The sequence below is a fragment of the Acomys russatus genome, chromosome 14 (assembly GCF_903995435.1).
Source record: "Acomys russatus chromosome 14, mAcoRus1.1, whole genome shotgun sequence".
NCBI lineage: Eukaryota > Metazoa > Chordata > Mammalia > Rodentia > Muridae > Acomys > Acomys russatus.
Genome location: NC_067150.1, coordinates 50621150 through 50635488, shown reverse-complemented (window position 1 = coordinate 50635488; position 14339 = coordinate 50621150). Strand labels below are relative to the sequence as shown.

The following is a 14339-nucleotide window of genomic DNA, read 5'->3' as shown; positions in this document are numbered from 1 at the left end:
ACTAAGAACACCTTAGAAATGTAAAAATAAAAAATTAAAGTTAACTGTGTCATGAATTCCTAAGATAATAGTAAAAATTTAAATTTTATCATAAGTTTCACACAGACCTTACATGCAGGGAGCCATATGTAGTGAAGAGAAATATAAAGTGGCAGTATTAAATCTCAGATTTTATATATATATATACATACAACTGCTGTGGTATTTAGTAAGTTTATACTAGCCCCTGTTGGCTGCTGCATTCAGCTCAGGCACTGTATTTGTGAGTAGGGTCTCTTTCCAGTTACTTCCATAGGACACACAACTGACCCCAAGGTGTGTGTGGTGTTCTCAAATCTTCTGTTTTGAATGTAAAATGTCCCTTATAAGCTCAGGTGTTTGTATACTTAATTGGTCCCCAGGTGGTTTGAGAAGGTTGTTGGAATCTTGTTGGAAGAAGTAGTCATAGGAGGTGAGCCTTGAGGCCTTAAATCCTAGTCCTTTCTTATTCTTTGTTTAGTCTGAAAACAATGTAACCAGCCAGACTCCACTTCCTGCTGCTTTCCTGTTCTGTTAGGTCTTCCTCTCATGATGGACTTTTATTTTTCAAGAACTATAAGCTACGTTGCTTTTGTCAGGATATTTGATTACACCAACAAGAAAATAACTAATTATACATGTTAACACACAAAATTCATTAACAACAAGCTCTTAGTATTTCAAGTTTTGTAGGAGTCAAAAGAATATCTGCAACTGGTGAAGTTTATAAGTAATAAGAGTGCTTGCCTAGAAGCCAGAGATACCAGGTTTGTAGCAGTGGCAAAGGGAAAAAAGGAAGTTACAGACTCTCACTGATTCTAAATGGTACTGATTTGTTGCAAGGTCAGCTGAAAAATGGTTTTAGTTTGCACCTAGAGTTTGTATTTTCAGTTCTTTTATTTCATGTGTATGGGTGTTTTGCCTGCATGGATGTGCATCTGTGCGTCGTGTGTGCAGTGCCCTCAGAGATTGGAACAGTGTATTGGATCCCCTGGAAGTGGAGTTAGAGATAAACGTGAGCTACCGTGTAGGTTCTAGGAATCAAAATCAGGGCCTCCAGGAGAACAGCCCAGTCGTCTTTAATCGCTTAGCCCAGTTTGTGTCTTTTCTTAAGCCTACATGCTGCTTGAAATTTCATTTAAACAGTTTTTTTGACTAGGGTAGGGGAGACACTGTATTCTGTGTTACAGTGGAATTTATGGGCACGTGTGTGTCTGTCTGTGTGTACACTAAACATTCATCCTCAAAGTATGTATGGATCAGGGAGATTGCTCAAGATGTTAACAGCCCTCACTGCCAAGTCTGACATGGTGGAATGAGAGAACTGATTCCAGCAAGTTGTCTCTTGCCTCCACACAATTTCATGGCACATTCATACCCACACTAAACATAAATAAATGTAAAGAAAACCTGCCGGCCTCTACTTCCCTAGCATTGGGACTGTATACTTGATTGGATTTCTGGTAAGTGATGGGGATTGAATCCAGCACTTCTTGCATGACAGGCAAATTATTCTACCACCTGAGCCTGAGCAATTCCCATCCCTAAACTAGATTCTGATTCTGATATCTTCCAAATAGCCATTGTAGACAGACCATATAATAAATGCAAATTAAAACAAAATCTCTTTTGTTAGCCTAGGAAAGGAGCTAATATCTTGACCTATAAGGCCCTAGCCTGGATGCTTTGCTATCTCTTCCTCTTATCCATAATGACATTGGGTCATATGAAAAGAAGAACCCCATGAGAGAACTTCGGATCTCTCTCTCTCTCTCTCTCTCTCTCTCTCTCTCTCTCTCTCTCTCTCTCTCTCAGGCATTAGAGCCTGTGAGCAGCTCCACCTATGTTTTCCAAAGCTAGATAGACTGTCATGATTTGGCTATCAAGAGAAACAAAAATCTGAGGGGCAGAAGTAATTCTGGAGAAAAGTCTGAAGGTGAAGAATTACAGGTTGTGAAAAAAATACTTAGATACTGGAAACTTTGGTCATGGGATCCAGAAACACATCTGACCCATGTGTATGTGTTCTAGGCCACTGTGTGGTACTGGTTAGGTAGGGTTCAGTGTCATAGATAAAAAGTACAGTACAGGTGACATTGGAAGCAGACAGGTGCTATGTGTAGTTCTAAAAGGATGATGTTATCTTCTTGGTAAGTAAATTCTGTCCAAATGGCTAATAAAACATTCTCAGTGAAATATGGGATGGGAGATTGGATAACAAAGCACTGAAGCTTTATATTTCTTGTAAATGAAGCTTAACTTTAAACGGGGGAAAATCCCAGACCTCCTATGCCAGGGAATGTGAGTATGTTAAGTTCCTATTCACTTTCCTACAGGATTTCATGTGGCTCAGGCTGCTCTCCAACTTGATATGTAGCCTGAGATGGCCTTCAACTCCTGATCTTCCTGCCTCTACCTTCACGGAGCACCTACTGAGTGCTGGGACTAAAGGCATGCGCCTCCACCACCTGGCTTCCTGGGTAGTTTTTGAAAGTTCTTTGACTTCTAGGTTGTATGATATAAGAAACTCCTCCTATGCCATCTTTAAGAAATATACCTAGCAGACTGTAGTGTTGGAAACCTTTAATCCCAGCATTTTGGAGACAGAGGCAGGTGGATCATTGTGAGCTCAAGGCCAGCCTGATCTACATATTGAGGTCCAGGATAAGCAGAGGTATATAAGAGAGAAACCTTGTCTCAAAACAGACCAACAAGTGCCAGGTGTGGCGGCGCACACCTTTAATCCCAGCACTCCGAATGCAGAGGCAGGTGGATTGCTGAGAATTTGAGACCAGCCTGGTCTACAGAGGGAATCTAGGACAGCCAAGGCAAACACAGAGAGACCCTGTCTCAGAAAAGGAAAAGAAAGAAAAAAACAACAACAAACAAAAACCTAAAAGGAAGGGCTTCAGATTGAGAGTTAGTACCTTAGCATCTGAGAAGAAGCTTACCAAAAACTTGTACACCCTACAAAGTGAGGGAAGTTGGACCTCTGAGAGGGAAGAAGAGTCGAGTATTTAAAAGGTTTGTTCTTGCCTAGAGAGACCTCAAATTTTAAGAGTGACTTATGAGATTCCTGGGTCTGGTGATCGTAGCTCAATAGGAAAAAAAGATGCTTCTAGATACTTAGGCTGTGGCAACAAAAATGTAGTCCTCATGAGATGTACATTCTAGCCAGTATATGTGTGGGTGGATGGGTGTGATTACACCCAGTAGCGTGATGCGGAGAAAAGCGGGTCTCTGTGAGTTGGAAGGCAGCATGGTCTACAAAATCAGTCCAGGGTAGGCAAGGCCACATAGAGTGAAACCCTATGGAGGGGTGGGGGGTGTTTTGAATATGAGAGATGGCTTAGTCATTAAGTTGCTCTGGAAGGGGACATGGGTTCAATTCTCCATAATCACATAGTGTCTCACAGCTACCCATTACTCTAGTAGCTCCAAAGTCTTCTGACCTCTGGGCACCAAGCACACCTGCTATGCATACATACACAGACATGTATAGGCAAAACATACACATAAAATAACTTTTTGTAAAAAAATAAAAAATTTGGTTTTTTGAGACAGGGTTTCTCTATGGAGCCTTGGCTGTCCTGGACTCGCTTTGTAGACCTGGCTGGCCTCGAACTCACAGCGATCTGCCTGCCTCTGCCTCCCAAGTGCTGGGATTAAAGGCGTGCGCCACCACGCCCGGCTTTGTAAATGTAATTTTGAGATAGAGTTTCTCTGTGTAGTCTTGGCTGTCCTGGAACTCAGTCTGTAGACCAGGCTGGCTTCGAAAACACAGAGATCCACCTTCCTCTGCCTCGGGAGTGCTAGGATTAAAGGTGTGCTCAAAAACAATTTTTAAAAAGGCCTTGCCTACTCTTCCAAGAGGGTTAGAGTTTGATTGCCAGCTTCCAGATTGGGTGGTTTATAACCTCCTATAATTCCAGCTCCAGAGGTCCATTTCCTCTGTCTTCCACATGAGCATGGTCAAAACCACATAAACCATTGTCCCCCCCTCAACCCCCACACACAGATGCACATTTAGTGTAGAGTATCATTAGGATGTAAACAGAAGAGCCTTAACTAATTAGCTGGTGAAGAACTGTCAGAGAAGGCTTACAGTGAAATGGAAGATAGTCTTTCCACCCTTCAATAAGTGACTAGCTATTTGAATTAAAACAAAATGGAATTGCAACTTTATGTTCTGCATTAATAAGAAATTATAGCAAAAACAAATTAAAGGAAAAATTAAATCACAAAATAAAAAACAATCTTGGACTGGAGAGATGTTCTGTAAACAAATGTATTTTTAGGCTGGAGAGATGGCTCAAAGGTTAAGAGCACTGACTGCTCTTCCAAAGGTCCTGAGTTCAATTCCCAGTGACCACATGGTGGCTCACAACCATCTGTAATGAGATCTGATGCCCTCTTCTGGCCTGCAGGTGTACATGCAGGCAGAGAACTGTGTATATAATAATAAATACATGTTTTAAAAATAGATGTATTTTTAAAAATCTGAACATAACTAAAGCTTAAACACTGTAGAAACTATGGAAAAATAATCCATGAGACATAGTTTTTACTCTTTCTGTTTACGTACTGAACTTATGTATATAGACTAAGATATTTATGAAAAGAAATATTCAGCTTCACTAACAAAAGAACAGCAGTCTTGACATTTTCACATTATCAGATGGGCCATGAGTTCAAATTAGATTCTGTGTGTGTGGACCACCTAAGTGCCATGATAGGGTTTACTCAGTTAATTATAGTATGTGCCTGCAGAAATGAAACACTGTGCAGATATGTGTTGATTGACAAAACAGTGTCTGCTAAATATTGCTTAGAGAAGAAATTAATTCAAGCTGGATCTGTGTATTCAAGTGAGTAGTACAGTTATATCTGTGGCTATGTGTGCATGAAATGCTGTCTAGAATGTTAAAGTATGGAGAGCCTACCAATTCTACGTAGTAATATGGGATAACTTTATTTAACATGACCTCTTCTTTTTTAGGATGAAATGTTTATGGCTTTCCAAATTCATATTTAGTGTGTCTTCTACTTTCTGCTTTAATTTTTTTTATTTAAGTAATTTATTCAGATTACATCTCAATTGTTATCCCCTCACTTGTATCTTCCCATCCCCCCCCCTTCATCCTATTCCTCTCTCCTAGGTCTGTGACAGAAGGGGACCTCATCCCCACTATAAGATCACAGCTTATCAGGTTTCTTCCTGGTAGCCTGCTTACTCTTCCTCTGAGTGTTACCAGGTCTCCCCACCAAGGGGAAGTGGTTAGATAGGGGTCACCAGAGTTTATGTCCGAGTCAGTCCCTTCTTTCCACACAATTGTGGAGAATGTGGTGTCCATTGGCTAGATCTGGATAGGGCTTCTGGGTTTACTTCATGCATTTTCCTTGGTTGGTACAGCAGTTTGAGCTGACCCACCTGGGTCCAGATCTGCAAGCTTGTAGGTTTCTAGGACCCTCTGGATCCTTCTATTTCCTCATTCTTCCTTACATCTCTCACCTAGAACCCCAGTAGGAAGGCCCAGTATCTTTCCCAATCTCTGGCTAAGTGAAGACTTTCAAATAAAATTCATAAGGAAGCATGTTTTGGCTTTCGTAGATTTATTCTAATTATCTGACTAATAAGGGACAACTTTGTGTGACTTACTGACACCTTTAAATTTATATGAGTTTCCGCTTATAACAAGTTGGCATTTTGATCAATGATTTGAATATTTCTTGAGAAACACTGGTGAAAGAATTTAAAAAGATAGTCTTAGAAGAATTATACAATTTGTTCTTGCTTGGTTGGTTTTTCTATAGAAACGTGTGTGTATGTGTGTGTGTATACACATGTGTACATATTGAGATGAAGTTTCTCTTTGTAGCCTGTAGACTGGGCTGGCCTCAAACTCATAGAGATCCACCTGCCTCTGCCTCCCTGAGTGCTGGGATTAAAAGCATCTGCCACTATGCCTGCCTGTAAACATATTTTTGTTGTTGCTTTTTGTTTTGTTTTGTTTTCGAGACATATTTCTGTAGTTTTAATAAGTACTAAAGCAAATCTTCATTAAATAAAAATTGGAAATCTGGTCTGGTGAGATTCCCTCAGCAGATAAAAGTGCTTCCTGCCAAGCCTGAGTTACATCCCTAGGACCCTCATGGTCGAATGAAAGAACTGACTCCACACGCTTTCCCCTCCTCAAACAAACATGTAATTTACAGAATTTAAGAAATACTTGAGCCGGGTGTGGCACGCCTTTAATCCCAGCACTCGGGAGGCAGAGGCAGGTGGATTGTTGTGAGGTCGAGACCAGCCTGGTCTACAAAGCCAAGGCTACACAGAGAAACTCTGTCTCAAAAAACCAAAGAAAGAAAGAAAGAAAAAGAAGAAAAAAAAAAAAAACTTGAAATATTGGTTGAGGAGGTGGGATAAGTTCCAGGCACGCACAATGAGTATCCGAGTTTAGGTCTCTAGAACCTACATAAAACGAACAAGAAGTTGGGTGTGACCCTAGTGCTTTGTAGGCAGGCAGTGACATGTTTCTTCCTGGAGCTTGCTGTCCTGTTAGTATAGCTGAAATGATAAGCTCCAGGTTCAGTAAGAGATTTTGTCTAAAAAAATAAGGCAGAAAGTAAAAGATACCCAAAGCTGGCTCTCCCCCCCCCCCCACACACACACACACACATACTCAGGGGGCAAGCACACCCACACACTTGGACCCAGATAACATAAATTATGGAAATCTCATTTTAGTACTTTGTTTTTATTGAGATCCTTGTATGTATAAAGAACATAATAGGATGCTGGGCGTGGTGGCATACTCCTTTAATTCCAGCCCTTGGGAGGCAGAGGCAGGCAGGTATCTAAGAGTTCCAAGCCAGCCTGATCTACAAAGCAAGTCCAGGAGAGCCAAGACAACACAAAAAAACCCTGTCTTGAAAAACTGAAAGAAAAAACGAAGGAAGGAAAAAAGAATTTTTTATCTGTTTTTCCTTGAAATGGTAAGATACTTTAGGCTGGGCATAGTGGTGTATGCCCTTAAGCCCAGAACTTTGGAGGCAGAAGCAGGAGGATCTCTGTGATTTCCAAGATAGCCAGAGCTACATAGTGAGGCCCTGTTTTGAAAAAACAAAACAAAACAACAGGTATTTCAAGGGTCCCATTGACCACACCTCATTTTGAAAGCATTTTTCTTGGCATTTACTATTATCATCTATAAAATAGTTCACCGTTTACTATACATAGAGTTTTTGGTATACTATGTCTTTATAACGCTAAGGTTTAATTACTTTATATTTAGGTACACAGTTGATGTAATTTTTTAAAAAATATACTGTTTCATTTCATCCTTTTCCTGTCTCAGTAAATTAAACAATTCAAAGGGATATGTAGAAAGCAAGTTCATTGTATACAATGAGGTGGAATAATTTCCTATTATAAGGTAGTTTAATTAAAATTGTTACTAAAATAAGTTTTGTCTGTATAAAATGCAGCCTAGATTTAAAATAGCATTACTCTTCACAGGTAACAGTAGCTGCCACACAATGTTTATCCTAAAGTTTTAGCCATAGTTGTGTTAAGTGCTAATTTCTTAACCTTCCATAGTGCCTACTTAAAAACAAAGGAAAAATCAACAGCATATGCACACCCTGTTTGCCATTGGTTAGCCATACCCTCTGTTTGATCTTTGTTTATTTTAGTTTAGTTAATTGCTTTTCCTTATAGGAAGTCAGGTGTTTGGAGAGCTCTGACTGTGCTATTTGCTGGGCTCTCATCCTTTCTGTTTAAATAATGCAGGTACTTTGATGGAAACCTGGAGAAGCTCTTTGCTGAGTGTCATGTAATTAACCCAAGTAAAAAGTCTCGAGCTCGCCAGATGAATACAAGGTCATCAGCACAGGATATGCCTTGTCAGATCTGCTACTTGAACTACCCCAACTCGGTGAGTACCTGCTAGTGTAAGGCTGGCACTTTGTAAGAGGGTAAATCGATTTCCATCACTCAAACAAAGGACAATCTAGAATAGAGAACCCTTAGCCTGTCAGTAGGATTAAGAATAAAGACAGACAAAGGTCCTGGTTCTCTTCCTGTTCTCCTCCCCTGTTTATTTTTCAGACTTGTCCAAGTTTTCTTGAAATGCTTGAATCTTTTTTTTTAGTTTATTTTATCACCATTTGGAGAACTGTGTAATAGACAAACTGTTTATAAACTTTTTAATACAGGTTAGAATAAATTTAAAACTTTAACTTATTTTCTCAAATATTTAAACCTCTTGTACATTATTTTTTGGTACTTTCAGGACTTTATAAGACATTTTTCAATTATATAAATCTATTCTGACATTCTTTTGTTGTTGGGTTGTTTTGGTTTTTGATTTTTTGAGGCAGGGTTTCTCTGTGTAGCCTTGGCTGTACTAGAACTCTCTGTAGTCCAGGCTGTCCTCGAACTCACAGAGATTCACTTGCTTCTGCCTCCCGAGACCACTCGTCTCTGAATAGATTCTTAAACATGGCAAGTGGGAGCAGAATTAGACTAGACTAGAACCAAATAATAGGTGTTTCTCTCTAAAAAATAAAAGCCAGGGTTTGTAGAGTTACAGTGGTTTACTTTTCGTGCATCTAATGAATAATTTTTAGGGCTAAATGAAGTCTTCATAGGAAGATTGTATTTGTGGCGTAAAGATGTTTAGTTGCTTGGAATTAAAATATTTTTATATCTAAGTTTAACTCTACAATAATTACAACCATTTTGCTGATACTTTCTGCTTTAATAGACAGTTCTTTCTCATAGTTTGATAGTTATCAGGTGTTTCTCAAGAGTATGTTTCAGATTTCTCATTGCTATCTTAGACCTTTAGATACATATCGAAAGGAGTTCATTTAAAAGGCACTAACTTGTTCAAATGGTCAGCTTTTCTATTCTGTTTAAAATCTTTCTTTCTTTCTTTCTTTCTTTCTTTCTTTCTTTCTTTCTTTTTAAGTTAGAGAGAAAGAATGGCCAGTGAACTAGTTTTGTAGGGAAACTCAAACTATATTTCTGAGTTCTCAAGTCCAGGTTGTAGCTCTTATACTGTGTTTTCCCTAGGAACTGATTCAGATCTTGCCCCCTTCCCCCACCCCCCCGCTCTCTCTCACACACACACACACAGCTTCAGTATAGTGGTTTCTCTTTTACTCAGATCTTTAATTTTAAAATACTTGAGCTAGTTGCTACAAATATCAGTTATATTTTCAGTCCCCTTGGTATTGCCCAGGATTCCTAACAAAAACTTGAAAATCGGGACTAGACATTTGTAGTGTACATTTTGGCTTTGTATACAACAGATGATGGAGAACTGAAACCGTTAATTTAACATATCAGGAACTATTCTAAATTTTAAGGACATAATGAAGAATAAACATTGGTTTGTCTTCAGATAACTCAAGCTAGCTATTCAGAGTCATGAGGCACACAGAAAGCATGGTAGGCATTTTGAGCTAGCAAGTAAATGATACCATAAGAACATGTTGGAAGGACCTGTGTATTATTTCTGCAGCGCCCCCCCCCTCACATTTTACATTTATTTATTTACTCTGTATGTGTGTGGAGGTCAGAGGACATCTTGTGGGGATTGGTTCTTCTATCATGCGGATTCTGGGGATTGAATTCAGGCAGTCAGCCTTGGCAGCAAGCACTTTTATCCCTCTGCCATCTTCTCAGCTCAGTTACTTTTCCTCTTGCTTTGACCATGTACCTAAAGAAAACAACTTCGGGGGAATGTGGACTTATTTTTGCTCATGGTTAGAGGACATAGCAGGTGGACTGTGCAGGAAGCAGACAATGCTGGGTTTTTTCTTTTCACCTTTTATTCGTTTTGAGTCCCCAGACAGAGGAATGGTGTTCTATCTGCTTCAAGATAGGTTTTCTTTGTTAATTAATTCTCTGAAAACATCTTCATAAGCAAACCTTAGGGGAGTGTCTCTTGTAAAGATACTTGACTCAATTAGCTTAACAGTGAGGATTAACATCCCTTGTGAACTTGACACCTACCTGGCCACATTAGACCACAGTACAATGTTGGTTTCACTCTCTATTGCTGTGACTAAATACCTGAGATAATTAACCTGAGGCAAAGCAGCTTGACTTGGCTCATGATTCCAGTGGCTTAGGTTCTTGACCTTCTTTGCTTTAGGTCTGTGGGGAAAACATACTTTACGATGTGGTCCATGGTGCAGTAGAGATGCTTAACTTGGAGGAGGCAGAGGAGACGGGGAGAGGAAGGGACAGAAAATCCAGTTTTCCTTTCTCAGGGACATTTATAGTTATTTGACTACCCTTCCAACTGAGTCTTACTCCTAAAGGTTCTGCAACCTCCCAATAACCTCACAAACTGAGTCTTAATATACAGGCTTTAGGGGGTATTTAAGAACCAAACCGCAATAGATGCAGTTCATTCATGAATCCAGCAGATCTAAAGGAGCTGACAACTGAGGGTATGATGAGCAAGACAAGAAAATGTAACAGTAAGACGAGTGCTAAAACCTTAAGGAATTGAAAAGTGCATTTAAAGTTAAGGAGTTAAAGTTTATTGGAGAGTTATTTTAAGTTATGTGGTTAATTTAAAGAGCTATGAATGGAAACTACTAATGTTATGAACAATACAATCACAACAGTTATTTTCTCATTTCTAGGTCAGTATACACAGATGATTGTTTTTGTTCAGTTTTAGCAGAGTCACCTGAAATTCTGCGTGGAGGTTTATTAATGTGTTGAGGAATTTCTTAAGAAACTTGTTGCGGGGCTGGAGAGATGGTTCAAAGGTTAAGAGCACTGGCTGTTCTTCCAAAGGTCCTGAGTTCGATTCCCAGTAACCACATGGTGACTCAAGACCATCTATAATGAGATCTGGTGACCTCTTCTGGCTCTGGCAAGCAGCAGAGCACTGTATACATAATAAATAAATCTTTAAAAAAAAAAAAGAAACAAATTTGCTGGGGCTGGAGAGATGCCTCAGTGGCTAAGAGCGCTTGCTGCTCTTCCAAGGGTCCTGAGTTCAATTCCCAGCACCCACATGGCAACCCACAACTGTCTGCTATCTTCTGGTGTGCAGATATACATGCAGACAAATTTCCCCATATATATTAAATAAACAAATAATCTTAAAAAAGAAAGAAACGTGTTTATTTGGACTACTCTGTGAAACATTTACAGTTTCCTCTTACTATATAAATGTTCAGTACCTTCATTTTCTTAGAAAGCAATTTTGCTGTTATACAGTGGCCACATGAATAGAGGCTTTTAAGTAAGTGTGTGTGTGTGTGTGTGTGTGTGTGTGTGTGTGTGTGTGTGTGTGTAGTTTTTTGTTTTCATTTTCAGAGACAAGGTCTCACTATGTAGCTTAGGTTGGTCTTAAGCTCATGGTCTTCCTGTTTCAGTCTCCTTAGTTACATTACAGGCACACATTAACACACTTGACCTAAATAAATGTTTCTAGTAGCTTATATAGTACTTTGGAGTTAACTATCTAGGAGAGAGGGTCTAACTTTGAATTTACTAGGTTTTTTTTGGATTGAGCACTGGTTGAATTCAGAGTCACCACCTTTGTTACACCCAATTCAAGAAAGTGGTGATGGTGGTGTCGGTACCTGCCTTTAATCCTAGCATTTGGGAGGCAGAGGCTGCTGGATCTAGGCCAGCCTGGTCTACAGAGTGAGTTCCAGAACAGCCAGGGCTACACACAGAAACCCTGCTATTTGGATGTAGTGGCACACACCTTTAATCCTAGTGCTCAGAAAGCAGAGGCAGCCTTATCCACCTACATAGTGAGTCTGTCTTTCCCCTACCCACCTAAAAACATTTAAATTAAGGGGGGGAAAAAAAAAGCCTTTGAACAGTATTTTGTCATGTGTGTAAGGTAAAATACTAGAAATTAAACACTTGAGATCCTTTAAAGGTCTTTTTGGTTTTTTTTTTTGAGACAGGGTTTCTCTGTGTGGTCTTGGCTGTCCTGGACTCCCTTTGTAGACCAGGCTGGCCTCGAACTCACAGCGATCCGCCTGCCTCTGCCTCCCGAGTGCTGGGGTTAAAGGCCTGCGCCACCACGCCCGGTCATTTCTTTTTTTTAAAGATGTATTTATTATGTGTACAGTGCTCTGTCTGCATGTACATCTGCAGGCCAGAAGAGGGCATCAGATCACATTATAGGTGGTTGTGAGCCACCATGTGGTTGCTGGGAATTGAACTTACGACCTCTGGAAGAACAGTCAATGCCCTTAACCTCTGAGCCATCTCTCCAGCCCTAAAGGTCATTTCTGTTATAGATGATAGTCTACAAGTTTGAATTTATTTACAACATAAACACAGTCAAGTTTCATGAGTTAAGAAAAAGCCCAAGGAATCAAGAGAGTTAGACACGAGGTAGTTAAAAGCAAACATGTCAAAGAGAAAAGGAAAATACAAATCAAATGGCAGTGTAGCTGGAGTAACACACCTTTCTTCAACACAGTAATATGGTTGGTTGTTCAGACCATAGGTTAGGGTTGCACTCTCTTTAGATGGAAATAGTGATTTATTTTTCTGGTTAGGTAATAAGGTAATATTCTCAAACTGTCCTGAAATTGACTATTACTCTAACTGGCTTTTATCTCATGATCGTTTTTTTTTATCTTAGCCTTCCAAGTTCTGAGTCTGTAAGCATACATCATGTCTTTCTTCTGTATGTCTAGCTAGCTAATGTATAGTTTTGTAAAGTATTCTCTGATAATAGACCCCAAAGTAGAAAGTACGGTGAACACGGTGGCTTAGGATTTCAGTAGTAATTTATTAACTCCTATGACTGTTAATGATTCCTGATTGTGTAAAAGAATGACATACAAAGATTCTTGTGAACTTGGGGTAGGTTAGTGTATTGAGATTCTTATACCTTTAAAGTTGACACACTGTGTTTGTTATTCTGCCTAAAAAATCAGCTTCAGGACTGGGCTATACTTTTTTAATGTCTACAATGTTTTGCCTTGCATGTTCTCCTACAGGCCAGAAGAGGGCACCAGATCTTATTATAGATGGCTGTGAGCCACCATGTGGTTGCTGGGAATTGAACTCAGGACCTCTGGAAGAATAGCCAGTGCTCTTAACCTCTGAGCCATCTCTCCAGCCCCTGGGCTATTCTTCTTTACATTGCTACTTTTCTGTATTTAAATGAGATCTATATAATTGTTGGCCCTCTAATTCTTTGCATACGATACCGTAAGCATCCATGTTGTAAGCATATTTCAGATAATAACTACTTAGAAAAGGTACCAGACTTTTAAAAGTACCACTTAAAAGAGAGACAGTAAAAAGAGCTAGGAATAAATTAGATGGGAAATTTCTGAAACAAATGTTAATTATTAGGAAAGATACAAGGATTTAAGATGATATAGTAGTAGGTGAAAAATACTGAAACAGTCAATTGTGGTAGGACTGGGTGAAGACTAAACTGCTAGGTGCAAGAATAGATAGCAGCAGAACGGGGTATCCCTAGGAGAAGTTAGTGAGTTGTAGAAAAGGAACTTCAAAGAAGGTAGATTATGCAGGATAGGATTTTGAAACAATATGGAGGTTGAAACAGACTCAAAGATGCTTTATTTAAAAGCCATAAATTAAAGACTGAGAATCTTTTACTGTGTATAAGTAAAGTGTTTCTGTGTGGCATCACAACTTTGAACACTCAGAATCAAAGCTAAATTTTCTATAATTTTAAAAGCCAATTACCTAAATTAGTAATAAAGTCGCACACACCTTAAAATGATACAGTCTCACATTGTTGGGCAAGCTTAAGTGTAGTAACTATTTGCAGATGCCCAAACCCCTTGTAAGTTGAAATAGTTGGTTTGCCTCAGTCCCCCAACTGGAAGTACAGGCACATGCCACTTAAACATATCTATATGGTAATAGTATTGCTTAAAAATTCTCACATCAGCTGGGTGGTGATGGCCCATGCCTTTAATCCCAGCACTTGGGAGGCAGATGAACACAGATCTCTGTGAGTTCGAGGCCAACCTGGTCTACAAAGAAGAGTCCAGGACAGCCAAGGCTACACAGAGAAACCCTGTCTTGAAAAACAAAACAAATCTCGCATCCATGCCAACACAGCTTTACCAGTCTAACAGGTGATAAGTAAATTGATTTGGTTTCTAAAATAGAACATTTTTTAAAAATTGAGGATTTTTTTACAATGTAATTTTAAATGACTCTATACAAGTAATACTTGTTCAGTATTAGCCATAAATATTGTAAGATTAATTTTTTTTGTTTTATGTTATTTATTTGACAGTGCTAGAGAATCTAACCTAGAACATCAAACAAA

General features: G+C 39.3%; 1 protein-coding gene across 2 annotated transcripts in view; it reads left to right on the top strand.

Annotated features, from left to right (window-relative positions):
* Positions 1-14339, top strand: part of Arih1 (ariadne RBR E3 ubiquitin protein ligase 1) — an 82937-nt gene that overhangs the window by 36072 nt on the left and 32526 nt on the right. For both annotated transcript variants that reach the window (XM_051156581.1, XM_051156582.1), the window contains one exon: positions 7811-7955. In XM_051156581.1, the coding sequence (XP_051012538.1) occupies positions 7811-7955 (145 nt within the window). The remainder of the gene's footprint in view (positions 1-7810; positions 7956-14339) is intronic.